Below are 20,277 nucleotides of genomic sequence, written 5' to 3'. Positions count from 1 at the left end.
GTGGGGTATGCAAAATGGGTGTACTTTGAGCAACATTTCTTTCTGACCACTATTACCATGGGCAAACATGTATGAAAGGATTCATTCATATATAAAGGTGTGCAGTAAGAAAGTGATTGAAATCATATGCAACGACCATGAACCAAAGAGTACATCCAAAGGCATCTACTTGAACAGCGACTGTAAATTATTTGAAGATAAAATATCATAACCCCTTCTAGGACACTCACCAGAGAGGCAGCTCCTCTGCAAGCTGAGGTTAGGTTTTGGCTGATGGCGGTACAGTTTGAGGGTACAGTAGTTTGGGAGGTTCTGCTGATTGTCATCAGAGCAGATAAACGCAGAGCTGGCTTGCTCCTCTGTCGCTTTAAATTAGAAGAGAGATGTGTCCCCCTGACCCAGAGATCGTGTTTGTGTGCGTCTCCTCTTCAGTAATCCTGTAGCCTTTGTACCTCACACACACACACACACACACACACACATTGCAGACTGCCTCTCACATACACACTGGAAACAGCAGCATCAGCAAAGGCAGATACTTCTGTGTGTGCTGTGCCCCGCCCGCCCCGCGCTCCCCCCTCCACCCACCCACCCACCCACAGCGCACGCAGGGCAGTGTGTGTGTGTGTCTCCCTCTCTAGGGCCCCCTGGGCCTCTCTGGTTCTGTGTGTGTGTGTGTGTGTGTGTGTGTGTGTGTGTGTGTGTGTGTGTGTGTGTGTGTGTGTGTGTGTGTGTGTGTGTGTGTGTGTGTGTGTGTGTGTGTGTGTGTGTGTGTGTGTGTGTGTGTGTGTGTGTGTGTGTGAGTGAGAGAGAGCTCCTCTGGAAGTGGACAGGAAAAGGACTGGTGTTTTTCCAGGATATCTGGAGTGGGAGGAGGGCTGACTGCCCTGAGGCCTGGGAGGAGAAGATTGTTCCACAGGCAGTAGAGAGCAGGACACAGTAAAAGGAGGCCTGCTCTAAAACACACAGCCTTGAGCAGACCGTCACTCAGGCTCCTGCTCACGACAGGACATGATCCAGCTGCTGGCTTTGTTCTTGTGATCTAGCCTAGTTGGAGAAGCCACTGTGGAGGAAAGAGAGGATTTCTGTACTATTTTCCTCTTAGCACAGAGGACTGATCAGGACTGCCCTGTGTGTGTTTGTATGGGCCTGTGGAGCCACAGGCAGGCACGGGGCCTGACCTCAGTGCGTTGTTGACGGGAGCTCTGAATGTTTTATTGTTCTGAAAAACAAACGAGTGGCTGGGACTTTACCCACAGACACAGTGCTATTAGGACAACAGCAGATACTAGGCCACTTCATTATCACCACGTAGCCAGAGGCCTGAGAGAACAGGAGCCTCACCAGGATTATTATCACTCAACTGGAGTTTGATCCCTACACAGCAGCAGACTGAGCTCAGAACACGCTACTGTCACAGTACCTGAATTGGCTTCGGTGTGCAGGATCCGACTGGCTGACAGCTGGCTGGCATAATATCGATGACTCCTGCCTACTTGGCAGTCAGATCCAGTGATCACAGATGTCTGTCTGTAATTCCTAAAGAGAGGAGGAGACATTACTGCTTGGTTTTATGAAGATTTAAAAATAAAAATATAGATTTCTTTTAGATTTTTTAGAGTCAATGGTTAGCTGGTTGTATATTATCTTTAGTAAGCATGACTTCAAGTTGGATTTAAATATGGGTTGGGTTGATTTGAAGGATTATTTATATCGTTGTGTCAGAGACTGAAGTCAGATTGTAAGTACTTAGGGTAAGTTTAAGACAGTAGTTTAGATTTTCCTCAGCCTGCTCCAGACAGCCAAACCAGACATCGCACGGATCTAATCAGGACCTTCTTCATTCTCAGTCTGGTGTCTCACCATCAGGAGGTGACCCCACTTCCTGCCTATAACTTGAAGGACACTCCTCAATCTAACATCAGTGAAGAGCGGCGTTGTCGGTTATAAAAGTGAGCCATGTGCACAGAGAGCAGAACTGAGTTCAAAGGTGAAACTGCACTGAGCGGAGAGAGGGAGGAGCCCAGAGAGGGAGAGAGGAAGGGAAAATGAGGTTAAGAGAAGCGAAAGAGGGTAAGAGAAGTTGTGTGCAGAGAGTGTGACTGTGCATTCTGGACTCCCCAGTCTCCCAGGCTGAGGTAGGCTGCTGACAGAGGCTGTGGGATCCTACCCTAGCCCTTTGACTGAAGAGAGACACTCTGGATGGTTCATCTGTCCACCAGTTGTCATCGGACGCTCCAGCAACGTTTGTTTTTCATTTAATGGTTTGTTTGTTCCTGGGACAGAGGACATACCTGTCTCTAAGAACACAGGGTGAACCACCTACTCTGCGCGTGTCTGGAACTCTGAGCTGTGGTGAACCTCTGTCTGGGGATCCCTGTGGGGGATCTGTTTTTACATTGTCTCTCTGACGTGTGTCCATGTGCAGTGGAATGTTAGCCCGTGCGTGTCCCTGGAGGCGCGAGGACGCTGGACCTGTGAACTGTGAATGACACACACACTGCTTTAGTGGACCACGTCCCCACACCCAAACACACTCAAACTCCTGGACCACTGGTAGCTAGCAGAGCCATGGAGTGTTCGGCAGTGCAGACGGAGACTCCTGGTATCCATGACAACAGTGTAGAGATGACCCTGGAGGAGAGTCCGGTCCTCATCTCCTCATTCTGCACCGAGCTACAGCTAGATAGCGTGGGTATGTGTGGGTATGTGTGGGTGTGTTGTGTGTGTGCTTGCGTGTAGGATATGTTGTGAACATGCAGGATACAGTGCTGTTGAAGCCGTCCCACCAGTTTGTCTACTCTAGTGTGTATTAGCTCTGTAATAGTATAGGAAATGACTAAATATATCTGTCAGGTTTTGGAGGCTCTTTAATTATTTTCTAGTAACGAATTAATAATGTTGTGGTTGTTTCTTCTGTGTAGATGGAGGAGGGGGGTATGACATAGTGAATAACCAGGTGATACCAACACCGGGGCCACCACCAAACTACAGTTCACACATTGCCTCACTTCAACAAAGCTGGGAGATTAACTACCAGGAAGCAGCCATCTATCTACAGGTACACACACACACACAGCCATTTTGGCATGTTGGCTAGCTAGACTATATTACTGTCTGCTTGGTATTTTCTTTAAAAGTTAGATGGTAATGATAAGCTACATTGTAATGTTATGAGTTGTAAGCTGACTGCAAGAAAGCCTAGCTGTGGTGGGACACATCAGCATCTTGTTGCAGGTAGATCATGTGAGTTTGTGTGCTAAACCTTTTGTGTACTGTCGTGTCTATGACTACCATTAAATGTGAAGATTGTTATTTTATCAAATACATTCTCTATGTGTAATTATTATTATGTGATTAAGCTAATCAGGTCATCTTTAATTAACTAGGAAGTCGGGGCACCACGGGAAAATGTTTTGAGTCTCTATTTCCCGAATCGTCTCTTCAGATATTTTCATATCTTATCAAAACAGTCGCTTATTAATGAATTATTATTACCTCATCAGTTCTCATTACTGAACGTCGCAAACCCTTGAATATCTGCACGAACCCTAGCCTAAATGATGAATCAGTGATATACAAATTGGCTTAATTATTTATTTACTAACTAACTAAATAATTACAGAAATATATAACAAACAAAGAGTAGATATTTGGGTTACTACATGACACAAATAAAAAGTCCCTAGCGGACAAAGCCGATATGACAGCTTGTTAGACAAAGGGGTGGAGACTGAGAAAGAGCGGGAAAGACAAAATGGATTCACTCCACACAGTTGATAATTATAATATTAATTGAAATGCTAATCCTTTGCACAAGAACGGCCGCTCATTCGAGAATAATTGCAATGTATATATTTACACCCGTATGTTGTTGTCTTCTCTGTTGTAATCACCTGTCCATCTGCTGGAGAGTCAGTTCATCAGAGTCTGGTTAACTTCTCCAGAAGTCACAATGTCCTTTGTGGTTGTAGCTTTCTCTGCGGCTCTGGATAGTGTCTATTGTAATGGATACGTCAGGCCTACAGATGGTCGTTGCATAGTAAAGATGTTTCCGCGGTTGTCGGTATTCTCATACTAGACTTACGTCATTTCCAGCTGCAGACTAGTAATTATACGTCTAGGATTTACTCTTATTCTGTAGTGATTGATAGTCTCAGAGCTTAACCATTTCCAACCGTGTAGGCAAAACTACATCTGTATGGTCTCCGTGGCCTATAGCGTTGTAGTTCTTAACCATTTCAACATGTAGCGTCAGCTCCATATTTTCTGGTCAAATGTACATTTAGTCAGGAGTGGGTTTTATAAACTTCTGAGAAAAAGGCAGTCCATGATGCTGACGTAATGTCTATGCTCACGTGGGCGTGGCCATTGATTTAATTAACTTGATATAAAAACCCATGTTTTCTCATTTAGAAGGTTAACATCACATTACATCTCTTCACAAATAGTTTCATGTTTAATCACCAACGTTTCACAATATTTAGATGTAAACCTGATAGCTGGGAAATGTACACTAAGAGATACAGTTATGTGTGTTTCCTGTCTTCATGAGATCACCAAATGAAACACACTTGTCATGACTCTCTTTTAAGTGTCCACGGACCACTCCCACCTTCTCTCAAATATAAATATTATTTAATTACTCAAACTTTCGATGTCCAAGGGTCTCTCTGTGTTCCACAGTTTACATTCCAATCTCGAACACTACAGAGCATGGGGGCAGCGTATTTTATGACCGACCATAAAACAGCCAACTTCCCGCTCTCCCCCTCTACGAGAGAGTGCACGCTGTAGAGCGGACCCACTGTAACCTGACTCTTCAGATGGTCACAGGAGAGTTATGACAGTACATTTTATTTGTAGCTATAGGTATAGCTCAGGTGAATGGTAGAGAGCTGTAGAACAAATGTATTATTTTCACACTTGTATCATTAAACAAAATTCAGATGCAAGTGTGTGTGTGGTCGGTCCATAGGAAGGAGAGAACAATGATAAGTTCTTCACACATCCTCGGAATCCAAAGGCGCTGGCAGCATACTTGTTTGCTCACAACCACCTGTTCTACATGATGGAGCTGCTAACAGGACTCCTACTGATGGTGCTCTCTCTCTCTGAGGCTCCCGCTGTACCATCACTACGCCTGGATGTTTATGTACGTACACACTGCCACTGCCACACACACCTCCACGGGTCCACACCACTCTGGACCTGCTGGGTTAGGTCTAGAGGTCAGAGGTTAGGGGTGAAAGGCTAAAGGATGTGTTCTGTCTCTGTAGGTCCACGCCACTCTGGAGTTATTGGCTCTGGTTATGGTGGCGTTTGAACTCTGCATGAAGCTGCGCTGGCTCGGCTTCCACACATTCATCAGACACAAGAGGACCATGGTGAAGGTACATACTAGAGGTCGACCGATTCATCGGAATGGCCGATTAATTAGGGCCGATTTCAAGTTTTCATAACAATCGGTAATCTGTATTTTTGGACACCGAATGTGGGCAATTTAAAAACATATCTATTTATTTTTACACCTTTATTTAACTAGGCAAGTCAGTTAAAGAACACATTCTTATTTTCAATGACAGCCTAGGAACGGTGGGTTAACTGCCTTGTTCAGGGGCAGAACGACAGATTTTTACCTTGTCAGCTCGGTGAATCGTTTTTGCAACCTTCCGGTTACTAGCCCAACGCTCAAACCACCTGCCTTACATTACACTCCACGAGGCGCCTGCGTGGCAGGCTGACTACCTGTTACGTGAGGGCAGCAAGAAGCCAAGGTAAGGTGCTAGCTAGCATTAAACTTATCTTATAATAAAACAATCAATCTTAACATAATCACTAGTTAACTACACATGGTTGATGATATTACTAGTTTATCTAGCGTGTCCTGCGTTGCATATAATCGATGCGGTGCCTGTTAATTTCTTATCGAATCACAGCCTACTTCACCAAACGGGTGATGATTTAACAAGCGCATTCGCGAAAAAGCACTGTCGTTGCATCAATGTGTACCTAACCATAAACATCAAGCCTTTCTTAAAATCAATACACAAGTATATATTTTTAAACCTGCATATTTAGTTAAGATTGCCTGTTAACATGAATTTATTATAACTAGGGAAATTGTGTCACTTCTCCTGCGTTTCAGAATTTTACATAATTATGACATAACATTGAAGGTTGTGCAATGTAACAGCAATATTTAGACTTAGGGATGCCATCCGTTAGGTAAAATACGGAAGGGTTCCGAATTTCACTGAAAGAATAAACATATTTTTTTCGAAATGATAGTTTCCGGATTCGACCATATTAATGACCAAAGGCTCGTATTTCTGTTTGTTATTATGTTATAATTAATTATATGATTTGATATTTGATAGAGCAGTCTGACTGAGAGATGGTAGGCAGCAGCAGGCTCGTAAGCATTCATTCAAACAGCACTTTCGTGCGTTTGCCAGCAGCTCTTCGCTGTGCTTCAAGCATTGAGCTGTTTATGACTTCAAGCCTATCAACTCCCGAGATTAGGCTGGTGTAACCGATGTGAAATGGCTAGCTAGTTAGCGGGGTGCGCGCTAATAGCGTTTCAAACGTCACTCGCTCTGAGACTTGGATTAGTTGTTCCCCTTGCTCTGCAAGAGCCGCGGCTTTTGTGGAGCGATGGGTAACGATGCTTCGAGGGTGGCTGTTGTCAATGTGTTCCTGGTTTGAGCCCAGGTAGGGGCAAGGAGAGGGACGGAAGCTATACTGTTCCACTGGCAATACCAAAGTGCCTATAAGAACATCCAATAGTCAAAGGTATATGAAATTGTTAAGGAAATTATGATTAATATGACTGAACAAGTCATTTTAAATGGAACTGTAAATAAACTTATACTCTGTTATATTATGTTTAATAGACAATATGAGTTCATAAGAAGAAATTGTGTGACAGGAGAAAGGAGTAATAAAATGTTAAAGAACACCATTCCAACTGGGCAGGAACAAATGGGTTGTGGACTGTGTAAACACATAAGGTCATTAGCCTATGGTTGACCCAACCTGAAACTTAGCTCTGGGTTTTTAAATTAGGCAGTGAGTGCATTCCTAGGGTTTCTGTTAATTAAAACTGTCAGTTCAGTGGTGATCGATAATGTTGAGGGGTCAAAGGTTATCTGGGAGTGTGTTAGTAAGTTAGAATGAACTTTTCACCTTACTTTGTCGCGGTCGACAGGAGGGGGTTCGGTTAAGGCAGTGAAATGACGTCATGATCTGTATTTAAACTGATGCATGTGTTTGAGTGGTAGCGCGCTCCGAGAATAAATTCTATTACCTATTATTTAAAGACTGGTCTGCGTCTATTTTATGCAAACAAGAAATCTTACAAATTCTCATAAAATAGATTAAGGGCTTTCAATTGATGAAAGCACATTGGCATAATTAAATTATACTAACAGAAATACAATTGGTATAGAGAGAAATAGTCCTACAATTCTTATAATAACTACAACCTAAAACTTCTTACCTGGGAATATTGAAGACTCATGTTAAAAGGAACCACCAGCTTTCATATGTTCTGAGCAAGGAACTTAAACGTTAGCTTTTTTACATGGCACATATTGCACTTTTACTTTCTTCTCCAACACTTTGTTTTTGCATTGTTTAAACCAAATTGAACAGGTTTCATCATTTATTTGAGGCTAAAATGATTTTATTGAGGTATTATATTAAGTTAAAATAAGTGTTCATTCAGTATTGTTGTAATTGTCATTATTACAAATACATTTTAAAAATTGTCCGATTAATCGGTAGCGGCTTTTTTGGTCCTCCAATAATCGGTATCGGTTTTGGCGTTGAAAAATCATAATCGGTCAACCTCTAGTACATACACACAACTGTATAGGAGCATCCCAAGCAGTTCATATAGATTGCAAACAAGAGTGGTCCCAGAATAGATCCCAGAGGGACCCCGTGAGACCCTATATACTCACAAGAGTGACACATTATTGCCTGTCAGTTAGATGGTTTACAAACAGTTATAGTTTCAACATTTCGTATGACTGACAGCTGGTCTCTCCTGTGTGTAGACGTGTGTGTTGCTGCTCCAGTTTGTGGAGGCCATAGTGGTTCTGATCCGGCAGACGTCACACTTGCGTGTGACCAGAGCTCTCAGACCCATTTTCCTGGTGGACTGCAGATACTGTGGTGCCGTTCGCAGGTACACACACACCGCAGATACATCACATACACACCTTTACCTGTATTACCTCGCACTGCTTTGTTGTTTCCAAAGTATGAATAACTGTTGTTGTCACCCTCTTGTCCAATCAGAAACCTGCGTCAAATCTTCCAGTCCCTTCCCCCTTTTATAGATATCCTGCTGCTGCTGCTCTTCTTCATGGTCATCTTCGCCATCCTGGGTGAGACACACAAACACACACACATCTTGGCTGTTCATCGAAGTTAATAATGACATTGATCCTAAATGACAATCCTCGAAGAGCCTCCAAAAACATTGGACAACAGTGGAAATTCTATGATCTTACAAACAACTGTACCTTGAAATCTAAAACAAAATCTAAATTAAATTATGTTATATTATGCCTGTCTGAATATGGATCTGTTCTCTCTCTCTACAGGCTTCTGTCTGTTCTCCCCTAACACTTCTGATCCAGTAAGTGAAACAGTTTGACTGACCTTTTCAGTATGTTGTGCCTCTGAAGACTGCTAGTTGTGGTGCTAACTGAAGGGGACTGTCTCATACTGTTTTGTCTGGCTTTTCTCTTCTCAGTACTTCAACACTCTGGAGAACAGCATCGTTAGTCTTTTTGTACTACTGACCACCGCAAAGTAAGACTTGCTCATCTACCACACACCATAACTCCTACTTTATACACCTGTGTCTCTAATAGTCTGAAATGTTTCATGCTCTTTGACTGTTCTGATTGTAATGCTCTCTCAAGACAGAATAGTGACTGTTGTGATTGTAGAAATCCAGGTTAGCAGGCAATATTAACCAGTTGAAATTGTGTCACTTCTATTGCACTTCATTGCACGCAGAGTCAGGGTATATGCAACAGTTTGGGCCGCCTGGCTCAATGCGAACTAATTTGCCAGAATCTTACGTAATTATGACATAACATTGAAGTTTGTGCAATGTAACAGCAATATTTAGACTTAGGGATGCCACCCGTTAGATAATAAACGGAACGGTTCCGTATTTCACTGAAAGAATTAACGTTTTGTTTTCAAAATTATAGTTTCCGGATTCGACCAGATTAATGACCTAAGGCTCGTATTTCTGTGTTTTGTTATAATTAAGTCTATGATTTGATATTTGATAGAGCAGTCTGACTGAGAGATAGTAGGCAGCAGCAGGCTCGTAAGCATTCATTCAAACAGCACTTTTGTGCGTTTTGCCAGCAGTTCTTCGCTGTGCTTCAAGCATTGCGCTGTTTATGACTTCAAGCCTATCAACTCCCGAGATTAGGCTGGTGTAACCGATGTGAAATGCCTAGCTAGTTAGCGGGGTGTGCTCTGATAGCGTTTCAAACGTCACTCGCTCTGAGACTTGGCGTAGTTGTTCCCCTTGCTCTGCAAGGGCCGCGGCTTTTGTGGAGCGATGGGTAACGATGCTTCGAGGGTGGCTGTTGTCGATGTGTTCCTGGTTCGAGCCCAGGTTTGGAGCGAGGAGAGGGATGGAAGCTATACTGTTACACTGGCAATACTAAAGTGCCTATAAGAACATCCAATAGTCCAAAGGTATATGAAATACAAATCGTATAGAGAGAAAGGGTCCTATAATTCCTATAATAACTACAACCTAAAACTTCTTACCTGGGAATATTGAAGACTCATGTTAAAAGGAACCACCAGCTTTCATATGTTCTGAGCAAGGAACTTAAACGTTAGCTTTTTTACATGGCACATAGTGCACTTTTACTTTCTTCTCCAACACTTTGTTTTTCATTATTTAAACCAAATTGAACATGTTTCATTATTTATTTGAGGCTAAAATGATTTTATTGAGGTATTATATTAAGTTAAAATAAGTGTTCATTCAGTATTGTTGTAATTGTCATTATTACAAATACATTTTAAAAATTGTCCGATTAATCGGTAGCGGCTTTTTTGGTCCTCCAATAATCGGTATCGGTTTTGGCGTTGAAAAATCATAATCGGTCAACCTCTAGTACATACACACAACTGTATAGGAGCATCCCAAGCAGTTCATATAGATTGCAAACAAGAGTGGTCCCAGAATAGATCCCAGAGGGACCCCGTGAGACCCTATATACTCACAAGAGTGACACATTATTGCCTGTCAGTTAGATGGTTTACAAACAGTTATAGTTTCAACATTTCGTATGACTGACAGCTGGTCTCTCCTGTGTGTAGACGTGTGTGTTGCTGCTCCAGTTTGTGGAGGCCATAGGGGCCATAGGCCATAATTGATTTGATTGATATTAAGTTAAAATAAGTGTTCATTCAGTATTGTTGTAATTGTCATTATTACAAATAATTTTAAAAAGTCGGACGATTAATCGGTATCAGCTTTTTTTGGTCCTCCAATAATCGTTATAGGCGTTGAAAAATCATAATCGGTCGACCTCTAATGTTGATCCCATAAAGGAGCTCTCTCCTTCAGAGTGAATGGGAGTCAAGGGCGCTAGCTCAAAAACACGACATTAGCACGAATTTCGTCAACATAATGTAAAACATTGCAAAGATTTGCCGAGATATGAGATAATTAACTTTCTATCTGTAGTATCTTATAGCTTTGGAATTGTGACATTATGTACTTTCGAGGAAAATAGCCACGTTTCTCAACATATAGACTAACTTTGAGAAGGGATTGCGTGACGATGAGCTTATCAAGCGCGTGGCACAGCATGACAACGTGAGTGTGATTGGTCGACAGTCTGGTTGGGGCGTTATACATTCCTTCAGCCATTAGATTCCTATCTTCTTTCTATAATATCTTTGGCAACGACATCATGCAAGGCATCCTGGACTTATGAGGCAGACAATTAGGAAAAATGTGCTAGACCCTCCATTAAATTACACATTTCTCGAGGTAGGAATATCACAAAAATATGATCAATGGCTCATTCGAGAAAAGACATCCGAACTATGACATCAGTCAGTATTGAAATCTGACATGTATTATAGACGTTTTTGCAATCTAAAAGTCATATTCCTATTAACTTCCAGTGTAGTGAGAGCGACTTTATCACGGTGCTACCTCATACCATCCGGATTTCTGCCTGTTTGAACGCCAATAACTCAGATACTCATGAAAACATGAAATGACCCAGGGAATCGATAGAACATCACTCAAAATGGGTGAACCTTTCCTTTACGTACTTTACACCACTGAACAGCATAGTGCTTGCTGAATTTGTATTACTCTCAAGACAGTATAGTACCTAATGAGATTGCTGGTGTCCTGTTTCCTCTAGCTTCCCAGACGTGATGATGCCAGCATACTCGAGGAACCGCTGGTCCTGTGTCTTCTTCATCGTCTACCTTTCCATTGAACTCTATTTCATCATGAACCTGGTACACACACACACACACACACACACACACACACACACACACACACACACACATGCTGTTGTTTCCTCCCTGTGTACCCTTTGGCCATGGTTTGATAGTGTGTTTGTGTTGCAGCTTCTGGCAGTGGTGTTCGATACGTTTAACGGTGTTGAGAAGATGAAGTTTAAATCTCTGATGCTCCACAAACGCTCCGCTATCGACCATGCCTTCCAACTGCTGGTCAGCAGACAGGTACATACACACACCCAGGTAGTGTCGGTAAGCTGTTGTAACTTATGTGTAACTGTTGCATTTCGTGCATGTGTGTTTGCTCCTTAGAGGCCAATGGGTCTGTCTCTGAAGCAGTTTGATGGTCTAATGCGTTTCTACAGACCCCGTATGTCTGCCAGAGACCGCTTCCTCACATACAAGGCCCTAAACACTGCAGGAGCACCCATGCTCAGGTAACACACACACACATAGTGTGTGAGCACACACATACTATAAGTGTTGTTTTTTTTAAAGAGGTGTGTGTGATGTTCTGTTGCAGCCTAGATGACTTCTATAAATTCTATGAAGTAATTGGCCTCAAATGGAAGGTAAGCCTAACACACACACACACAAATACACAGTTCGCATATGTCTCTGTGTGGATTTACCTATATCTATTCTCCCCTATTTATTTGGACAGTGAAGTAAACATTTTTACATTTGGCTTTATACTCCAGCGTTTTGGATTTGAGATCAAATGTTTCAAATGAATTTCTCCTTTTATTCTGGGGTATTTTCATACATGCACTACATGACCAAAGGTACGTGGACACCTGCTCGTCAAACATCTCATTCCAAAATCATTGGCATTAATATGAAGTTGGTCCCCCCTTTGCTGCTATAACAGCCTCCACTCTTCTGGGAAGGCTTTCCACTAGATGTTGGAACATTGCTGCAGGGACTTGCGTCCATTCAGCCACAAGAGCATTAGTGAGGTCGGCACTGATTTTGGGTGATTTTGCCTGGCTCGCAGTCGGTGTTCCAATTCATCCTAAAGGTGTTCGATGGGGTTGAGGTCAGGGCTCAAACTCGTTTTTCAACCACTCCACAAATTTCTTGTTAACAAACTATAGTTTTGTCAAGTTGGTTAGGACATCTACTTTGTGCCTGACACAAGTAATTTTTCAAAAAATTGTTTACAGACAGATTATTTCACTTATAATTCACTGTATCACAATTCCAGTGGGTCAGAAGTTTACATACACTAGGTTGACTGTGCCTTTAAACAGCTTGGGAAATTCCAGAAAATTATGTCATGGCTTTAGAAGTGTCTGATAGGCTAATTGACATCATTTGAGTCAATTGGAGGTGTACCTGTGGATGTATTTCAAGGCCTACCTTCAAACTCAGTGCCTCTTTGCTTGACATCATAGGAAAATGAAAAGAAATCAGCCAAGACCTCAGGAAAAAAAATTGTAGACCTCCACAAGTCTGGTTCATCCTTGGGAGTAATTTAAAAACACCTGAAGGTACCACGTTCATCTGTACAAACATCTGTACAAACAATAGTACGCAAGTATAAACACCATAGGACCAGGGAGGAGACGCGTTCTGTCTCCTAGAGATGAACGTACTTTGGTGCGAAAAGTGCAAATCAATCCCAGAACAACAGTAAAGGACCTTGTGAAGATGCTGGAGGATACGGGTACAAAAGTATCTATATCCACAGTAAAATGAGTCCTATATCGACACAACCTGAAAGGCCGCTCAGCAAGGAAGAAGCCAATGCTCCAAAACAGCCATAAAAAAGCCAGACTACAGTTTGCAACTGCACATGGGGACAAAGATCATACTTTTTGCAGCAATGTCCTGTGGTCTGATGAAACAAAAATAGAACTGTTTGGCCATAATGACCATCGTTATGTTTGGAAGAAAAAGGGGGAGGCTTGCAAGCCGAAGAACACCATCCCAACCATGAAGCACGGTGATGACAGCATCATGTTGTGGGGGTGCTTTGCTGCATGAGGGACCGGTGCACTTCACAAAATAGATGGCATCATGAGGCAGGAAAGTTATGTGGATATATTGTAGCAACATCTCAAGACATCAGTCAGGAAGTTAAAGCTTGGTCACAAATGGGTCTTCCAAATGAACAATGACCCCAAGCATACTTCCAAAGTTGTGACAAAATGGCTTAAGGACAACAAAGTAAAGGTATTGGAGTGGCCATCACAAAGCCCTGACCTCAATCCCATAGAAAATGTGTGGGCAGAACTGAAAAGGCTTGTGCGAGCAAGGAGGCCTCCAAACCTGACTCAGTTACACCAGCTCTGTCAGGAGGAATGGGCCAAAATTCACCCAACTTATTGTGGGAAGCTTGTGGAAGGCTACCCGAAACGTTTGACCCAAGTTAAACCATTTTAAAGGCAATGCTACCGATACTAATTGAGTGTATGTAAACTTCTAACCCACTGGGAATGTGATGAAAGAAATCAAAGCTGAAATAAATCATTCTCTCTACTATTATTCTGACATTTCACATTCTTAAAATAAAGTGGTGATCCTAACTCACCGAAGACAGGGAATTTTTACCAGGATTAAATGTCAGGAATTGTGAAAAACTGAGTTTAAATGTATTTGGCTAAGGTGTATGTAAACTTCCACCTCCAACTGTATGTACGAAACATTTGGTCTCCAATCCAAAATGCTGGAATATAGAGCCAAATTAAAAGTTTTAGCTCCATTGTCCAAATAAATATGTAGGGGAGTATATATATATATATATATATATATAATGTGTAAATATGTGCCTGCGTGCGTGTGATTGTACTCTGTAGGCACGGCGGAGCGGGGAACACTGGTTTGATGATCTTCCACACACTACTTTTCTTATCTTCAAAGGTGACTTGTATTTTTCCCTTCTTTCTTCCATCGCATCCACTGCTGTGGTCCTCTCCTCTTATCTGAGGTGACTCAGACTGACTGACCTCCTTCTGTTAATGTCTCTACCAGGCATCAACCTGCTGGTCAAGTCTAAAGCCTTCCAGTACACCATGTGTAAGTGGACATCCATTATTAGTAGTATTAGCTATAGTACTATCATCTGGGTTGTAAACCTAGGACCAAACTTAACTCTTGGACAGGACTAACCCTAGGACACATTTAACTCTCCTCTCTCTCCTCTGTAGATGTGGTGGTGGCCGTCAACGGAGTGTGGATCCTCGTAGAAACCTACATGTTGAATAGTAACTAAACCTATTCCCAGACTATTAAGTACTTTTAATGCAGATTCCCTATTTTGCATGATTTTTAATTCAGGACTAGGCTTAATCTGGGTCCAGGAAATCGTCCCTAAGTGTCAAGTAGAGGCCAACAAGTTGAACAGTAAGGTTGTTTCTGATCTCTGTCCCCTCCCTCTGCAGGTGGATTCTCCTCGTCCAGAATAGTCCCCTGGAGCTACATTGTCTTCCTCACCAGTAAGATCACGCACATAAAGATACACCAAGAGCCACATCCTTTTCGTCACTAGTGAGAACACACATTTTTACTCCGCTCGCTCTCTTTTTCTCTGTCTCGCTCTTTTTCAATCTCTAGTCTATGGGGTGGAGGTGTTGTTGAAGGTAACAGGCATGGGACCGTTGGCCTACTTCAGCTCCGGCTGGAACCTGTGAGTACTGACCATTAAACCCTTAATAAAGCCTTAACCCTAACCCTCAACCCTTAACTTGTCCAATGTGTTTATTCAGTAGCATAACAGCCATCAGTGTCTCTGTGTTTGCCTCACCAGGTTTGACTTCTTTGTGACGGTGTTTGCCTTTCTGGGCTTGATTGCTCTGGCCTTCGACATGGAGCCCTTCTACTTCATTGTGGTGCTCAGACCACTGCAGCTACTCAGGTGGGTTACCACGACAACACGCACGTATGTTGTCAGCGGGGCAATTTGTTTGTGTGGGTATTTTGTTTAGGTGCATATATGTGTGTTACCGGTATGTAGATTCATAAATATTGTGTTGATCATCACGTCTATTAGGTTGTAAGTGTGTGTGTGTACTCTCTCTTAGGTTGTTTAAGATAAAGCAGAGGTATCGTAACGTGTTGGACACCATGTTTGAACTCTTCCCGAGGATGGCAAGGTAACAACTTTTCCCCCTGAACGATAACCCACCATATTTACATACAACACATGTACAGTTGAAGTCGGAAGTTTACATGCATTTAGGTTGGAGTCATTAAAACTCATTTTTCAACCACTCCATACATTTCTTGTTAACAAACTATAGTTTTGGCAAGTCGGTTAGGACATCTACTTTGTGCCTGACACAAGTAATATTTCCAACAATTGTTTACAGGCAGATTATTTCACTTATAATTCACTGTATCACAATTCCAGTGGGTCAGAAGTTTACATGCACTAAGTTGACTGTGCCTTTAAACAGCTTGGAAAATTCCAGAAAATAATGTCATGGCTTTAGAAGCTTCTGATAGGCTAATTGACAACATTTGAGTCAATTGGAGATGTACCTGTGGATGTATTTCAAGGCCTACCTTCAAACTCAGTGCCTCTTTGATTGACATGGGAAAATGAAAAGAAATCAGCCAAGACCTCAGAAAAAAATTGTAGACCTAGTCTGGTTCATCATTGGGAGCAATTTCCAAACGCCTGAAGGTATGTTCATCTCTACAAACAATAGTATGCAAGTCTAAACACCATGGGACCACGCAGCCGTCATACCGCTCAGGAAGGAAGTTCCAAAGTTGTGGCAAAATGGCTTAAGGACAACAAAGTCAAGGTATTGGAGTGGCCATCACAAAGCCCTGACCTCAATCCTATAGAGAATGTGTGGGCAGAACTGAAAAAGCGTGTGCGAGCAAGGATGCCTAGAAACCTGACTCAGTTACACCAGCTCTGTCAGGAGGAATGGGCCAAAATTCACCCAACTTATTGTGGGAAGCTTGTGGAAGGCTACCTGAAACGTTTGACCCAAGTTAAACAATTTAAAGGCAATGATTCCAAATACTAATTGAGTGTATGTACACTTCTGACCCACTGGGAATGTGATGAAAGAAATAAAAGCTCAAATAAATCTTTCTCTCTACTATTATTCTGACATTTCACATTCTTAAAAAAGAGTGGTGATCCTAAAACAGGGAATTTTTACAAGGATTAAATGTCAGGAATTGTGAAAAAATGAGTTTAAATGTATTTGGCTAAGGTGCATGTGAACTTCCACCTACAACTCTATGAACCTTGTGTAAGAACCTACTTAATAAAAACGTGTATGTGTTCTCAGCCTGGGGCTGACATTGATCATCTTCTACTACTCCTTTGCCATTGTGGGGATGGAGTTCTTCGCTGATGTAGTTTACCCTAACTGCTGCAAGTGAGTCACGCATATACTCTCACACCCTAACCTGTCAGTCTAACCTGACACTTTGTTCGAAGCAGAGCCTACCACAGACTAAGAATACTAGAAAAGATATTGGTGCTCCAGTAATATGACGGCCATCTTGGCCAGGGTGGTTCACCTGGGTTTCAGTTTGTCTCTCTTCTATCTCTCGTTCTCACAGTACCAGTACAGTAGCAGATTCATACAGGCAGATCAATGTAACCATAGGCAATAGGACGGTGCTGGATGAGGGTTACTACTATCTCAACAACTTCGACAACATTCTCAGCAGCTTTGGTAAACACACACACAGTCGTCAATACTAGGCAGTTCCCTATATACTATTTCGTTATATAATAAACGGATAGATTTTGATGTGGGATTCAGCAGCTCTCTCTCTCTCTCTCTGCAGTGACTCTGTTTGAGCTGACTGTGGTAAACAACTGGTACATCACCATGGTAAGACTCTTCCTTCTCACACTGTATGCTGCCTGTCACCTGTCTGATTAAACCTCTGCTGCTGCCAGACTGTCAAGCTTGTCCAAGTTACTGAGGTTGATTGACAGCTGCTGTCCCCTACCCAACAGGAAGGAGTGACCTCCATGACAACTCACTGGAGCCGCCTCTACTTCATGACCTTCTACATTGTCACCATGGTGAGAGTTGTGTGTGTGTGCGTGCATGTGCGTGCGTGCGTGTGTGTGTGTGTAATTTTCTCTGTCCTCTCTAGGTGGTGATGACCATCATCGTTGCCTTCATCCTGGATGCGTTTGTGTTCCGTATGAACTACAGCCGGAAGAACAAAGAACCACTGTTAGATCCTGAGGGTAAGTGTGTGCATGCGTGCAATGAAAAATGTTAGTAAGATGAGAACGGTATAGTGTTTGAGATGTGTGTAACGATGGTGTGTTTGTGTGGTGTAGATGAGAACGGTATAGTGTTTGAGATGTGTGTAACTATGTTGTGTTTGTGTTGTAGATGAGAACGGTATAGTGTTTGAGATGTGTGTTTGCGTGTTGTAGATGAGAACGGTATAGTGTTTGAGAAGTGTGTAACTATGTTGTGTTTGTGTGTTGTAGGTGTGTGTTTGTGTTGTAGATGAGAACGGTATAGTGTTTGAGATGTGTGTAACTATGTTGTGTTTGTGTGTTGTAGATGAGAACGGTATAGTGTTTGAGATGTGTGTTTGTGTGTTGTAGATGAGAACGGTATAGTGTTTGAGATGTGTGTAACTATGTTGTTTGTGTGTTGTAGATGAGAACGGTATAGTGTTTGAGATGTGTGTAACTATGTTGTTTGTGTGGTGTAGATGAGAACGGTATAGTGTTTGAGATGTGTGTTTGTGTTGTAGATGAGAACGGTATAGTGTTTGAGATGTGTGTTTGTGTGTTGTAGATGAGAACAGTATAGTGTTTGAGATGTGTGTAACTATGTTGTTTGTGTGTTGTAGATGAGAACGGTATAGTGTTTGAGATGTGTGTTTGTGTGTTGTAGATGAGAACGGTATAGTGTTTGAGATGTGTGTTTGTGTGTTGTAGATGAGAACGGTATAGTGTTTGAGGCAGAGGTGAGTCGTGACGAGGTGTTGGCTACTCTGGAGCTTTATAAGCAGACGTGCCCTGGACTCTCCTCACTCAACTCTCTACAGGGAGTACTGGTGGCCATGGACCGCAGCGGGGTGAGAACACATACACAGGCCAACACTCACAAATAGACAGACACACACACTCGCTCACACAGCTTCACAAACCTTCCCCGTCCTACACTCTCAAAAATATAGACTGGTGTGTGTGTGTGTGTGTGTAGAGCTCGTTTCTGGTGTACCTGGGTCGGAGGTCGCGGACCAAGAGTGACCTCAGCATGAAGATGTATGAGGAAGAGATCCAGGTGAGCCTCATGCTGCCATGACAACCAGAATCCTGCTGACTGCTCAATGCTAGATTTGTCACTTTAAATAAGACTTTAGCTAACGTGACCTAGCTACAAAGGTGATGTTAATCTTGCCTTTTCTATCAGAGGAGGCTGGTGGAACGATTACTAGGAAGACAGGATCAGTGTAAAGACTGGAATGGAATGAATGGACCAGTATCAAACATATACTTTGTTCCATTACAATGAGCAGATCCACCTATAGCGCCTCCTACCAGCTTCTTCTGCTGTCTAGCAAATTGGATTATACATTTGTATATTTCTGATGTCAGCTGTGACAAGAAAAATTGTATGATTAATGTGTTATTGGTGTGTGTACAGGAGTGGTATGCTGAGTACTCCAGAGAGAACCTACCCCAGTCAGACCGAAGCCTCGTAGAAAGAGAGCTGGAAATCCCTCCTCCCTGCCCTGACCCTGAACCTCAACCCAACTCACAAGGACCACTTAGTATTAACTAACACTCACTCACTGTTTCGCTCTCTCTCTCTTACACACACACACACACACACACACACACACACACACACACACACACACACACACACACACACACACACACACACACACACACACACACACACACACACACACACACACACACACACACACACCTCTTTAACTTGTCATCATGTCACAGAGCACTCTGTGAACTTAATGGTGATTGTCTTCCACAATGACAAGACCGAGAACCCCTCAAGTCTCTATGTCTGTCTCCTTCCCTTCTTCCCCCTCCTCCCATCCTGAGGAAGTGTACTCTAGCAGCTTGGTCGGACAGTTGTGATGTGGACAGATGTGATGGTGTCACTGAACTAGAGCCTGGATCCTGGACCTGTTGAGATGCAGCAGGGATTTATGTTGATATGAATCATGTTCTCTATCTGAATGGATCTGTGTTCAAACAGGTTTAACAGCTTTATCTAACCCCAACCCTGACAGGACCTTAGTCTGCTGATGCATTGACAGTCGAAGCAGAGCATCGATTTAGGGGTTAACGGGCAGGGTTTTTAAGGGTCAGAGTTAGGCCCTCTAGCTGTGAGACAGAGCTAATGTTCAAGGCCAACACCGGAGTACGAGGAGCCACTAGAATTTGGAATTTCGCACTGCTCTTCTTCACTGCTCTTCTTCACTGCTCTGACCACAGAGAGGACACACGTCTGGACAGTGAAAGGACACATACCTGTAGGTGAATACCAGGCTGCCTGTAGATACGTACAAACTCACACGATCCCGCCCCGTCTGCCAGCACTAGGCTAAGCCCCCTCAACAGCCACTATGCCCACCCCCCTCACCCAACACACACCTCAAACCCCTGCACATGTCCAGTAACCTACAGCTATATCTCCTAGCCAGCGTTTGAACAAACCTAAGAGAAGACTTTACTTTTATAACTTGTTATTCTGTAAGTGTATTATAATGTATTTGGTGTATTAAATGAGGAATCATTTAAATACA

The 20,277-nt window shown here is 42.7% G+C and overlaps 1 protein-coding gene and 1 long non-coding RNA gene across 5 annotated transcripts in view; one reads left to right on the top strand and one right to left on the bottom strand.

Annotated features, from left to right (window-relative positions):
- Positions 1–529, bottom strand: part of LOC110525758 (uncharacterized) — a 13,089-nt gene extending 12,560 nt beyond the window's left edge. Inside the window, exon 1 of the long non-coding RNA XR_002473821.3 lies at positions 231–529. This is a non-coding gene — a long non-coding RNA (uncharacterized LOC110525758). The remainder of the gene's footprint in view (positions 1–230) is intronic.
- The window catches only part of LOC110525757 (two pore channel protein 1), a 24,715-nt gene extending 4,438 nt beyond the window's left edge, over positions 1–20,277 (top strand). The window contains exons 2-28 of one of the 4 annotated variants that reach the window (XM_036979890.2): positions 2,429–2,695; positions 2,925–3,061; positions 4,979–5,155; positions 5,280–5,393; positions 8,064–8,194; positions 8,308–8,396; positions 8,616–8,650; positions 8,768–8,826; positions 11,439–11,538; positions 11,653–11,769; positions 11,857–11,981; positions 12,068–12,116; positions 14,346–14,409; positions 14,521–14,565; positions 14,697–14,753; positions 14,931–14,984; positions 15,103–15,175; positions 15,296–15,403; positions 15,570–15,641; positions 16,800–16,889; positions 17,077–17,192; positions 17,308–17,354; positions 17,483–17,551; positions 17,626–17,722; positions 18,434–18,573; positions 18,702–18,782; positions 19,146–20,277. In XM_036979890.2, the coding sequence (XP_036835785.2) occupies positions 2,572–2,695; positions 2,925–3,061; positions 4,979–5,155; positions 5,280–5,393; positions 8,064–8,194; positions 8,308–8,396; positions 8,616–8,650; positions 8,768–8,826; positions 11,439–11,538; positions 11,653–11,769; positions 11,857–11,981; positions 12,068–12,116; positions 14,346–14,409; positions 14,521–14,565; positions 14,697–14,753; positions 14,931–14,984; positions 15,103–15,175; positions 15,296–15,403; positions 15,570–15,641; positions 16,800–16,889; positions 17,077–17,192; positions 17,308–17,354; positions 17,483–17,551; positions 17,626–17,722; positions 18,434–18,573; positions 18,702–18,782; positions 19,146–19,283 (2,508 nt within the window). In that variant the 5' untranslated portion in view covers positions 2,429–2,571 and the 3' untranslated portion in view covers positions 19,284–20,277. Of the gene's footprint in view, positions 1–659; positions 2,696–2,924; positions 3,062–4,978; positions 5,156–5,279; positions 5,394–8,063; positions 8,195–8,307; positions 8,397–8,615; positions 8,651–8,767; positions 8,827–11,438; positions 11,539–11,652; positions 11,770–11,856; positions 11,982–12,067; positions 12,117–14,345; positions 14,410–14,520; positions 14,566–14,696; positions 14,754–14,930; positions 14,985–15,102; positions 15,176–15,295; positions 15,404–15,569; positions 15,642–16,799; positions 16,890–17,076; positions 17,193–17,307; positions 17,355–17,482; positions 17,552–17,625; positions 17,723–17,761; positions 17,989–18,433; positions 18,574–18,701; positions 18,783–19,145 lie in introns of those variants that run through there. The other 3 variants (XM_090237684.1, XM_021606173.3, XM_021606174.3) reach the window with 3 other exon arrangements.

Source organism: Oncorhynchus mykiss, chromosome 6, assembly GCF_057628025.1.
Source record: "Oncorhynchus mykiss isolate SJ-2025 chromosome 6, ASM5762802v1, whole genome shotgun sequence".
Classification (NCBI taxonomy): domain Eukaryota; kingdom Metazoa; phylum Chordata; class Actinopteri; order Salmoniformes; family Salmonidae; genus Oncorhynchus; species Oncorhynchus mykiss.
This window is presented reverse-complemented; position numbering and strand designations above follow the sequence as displayed.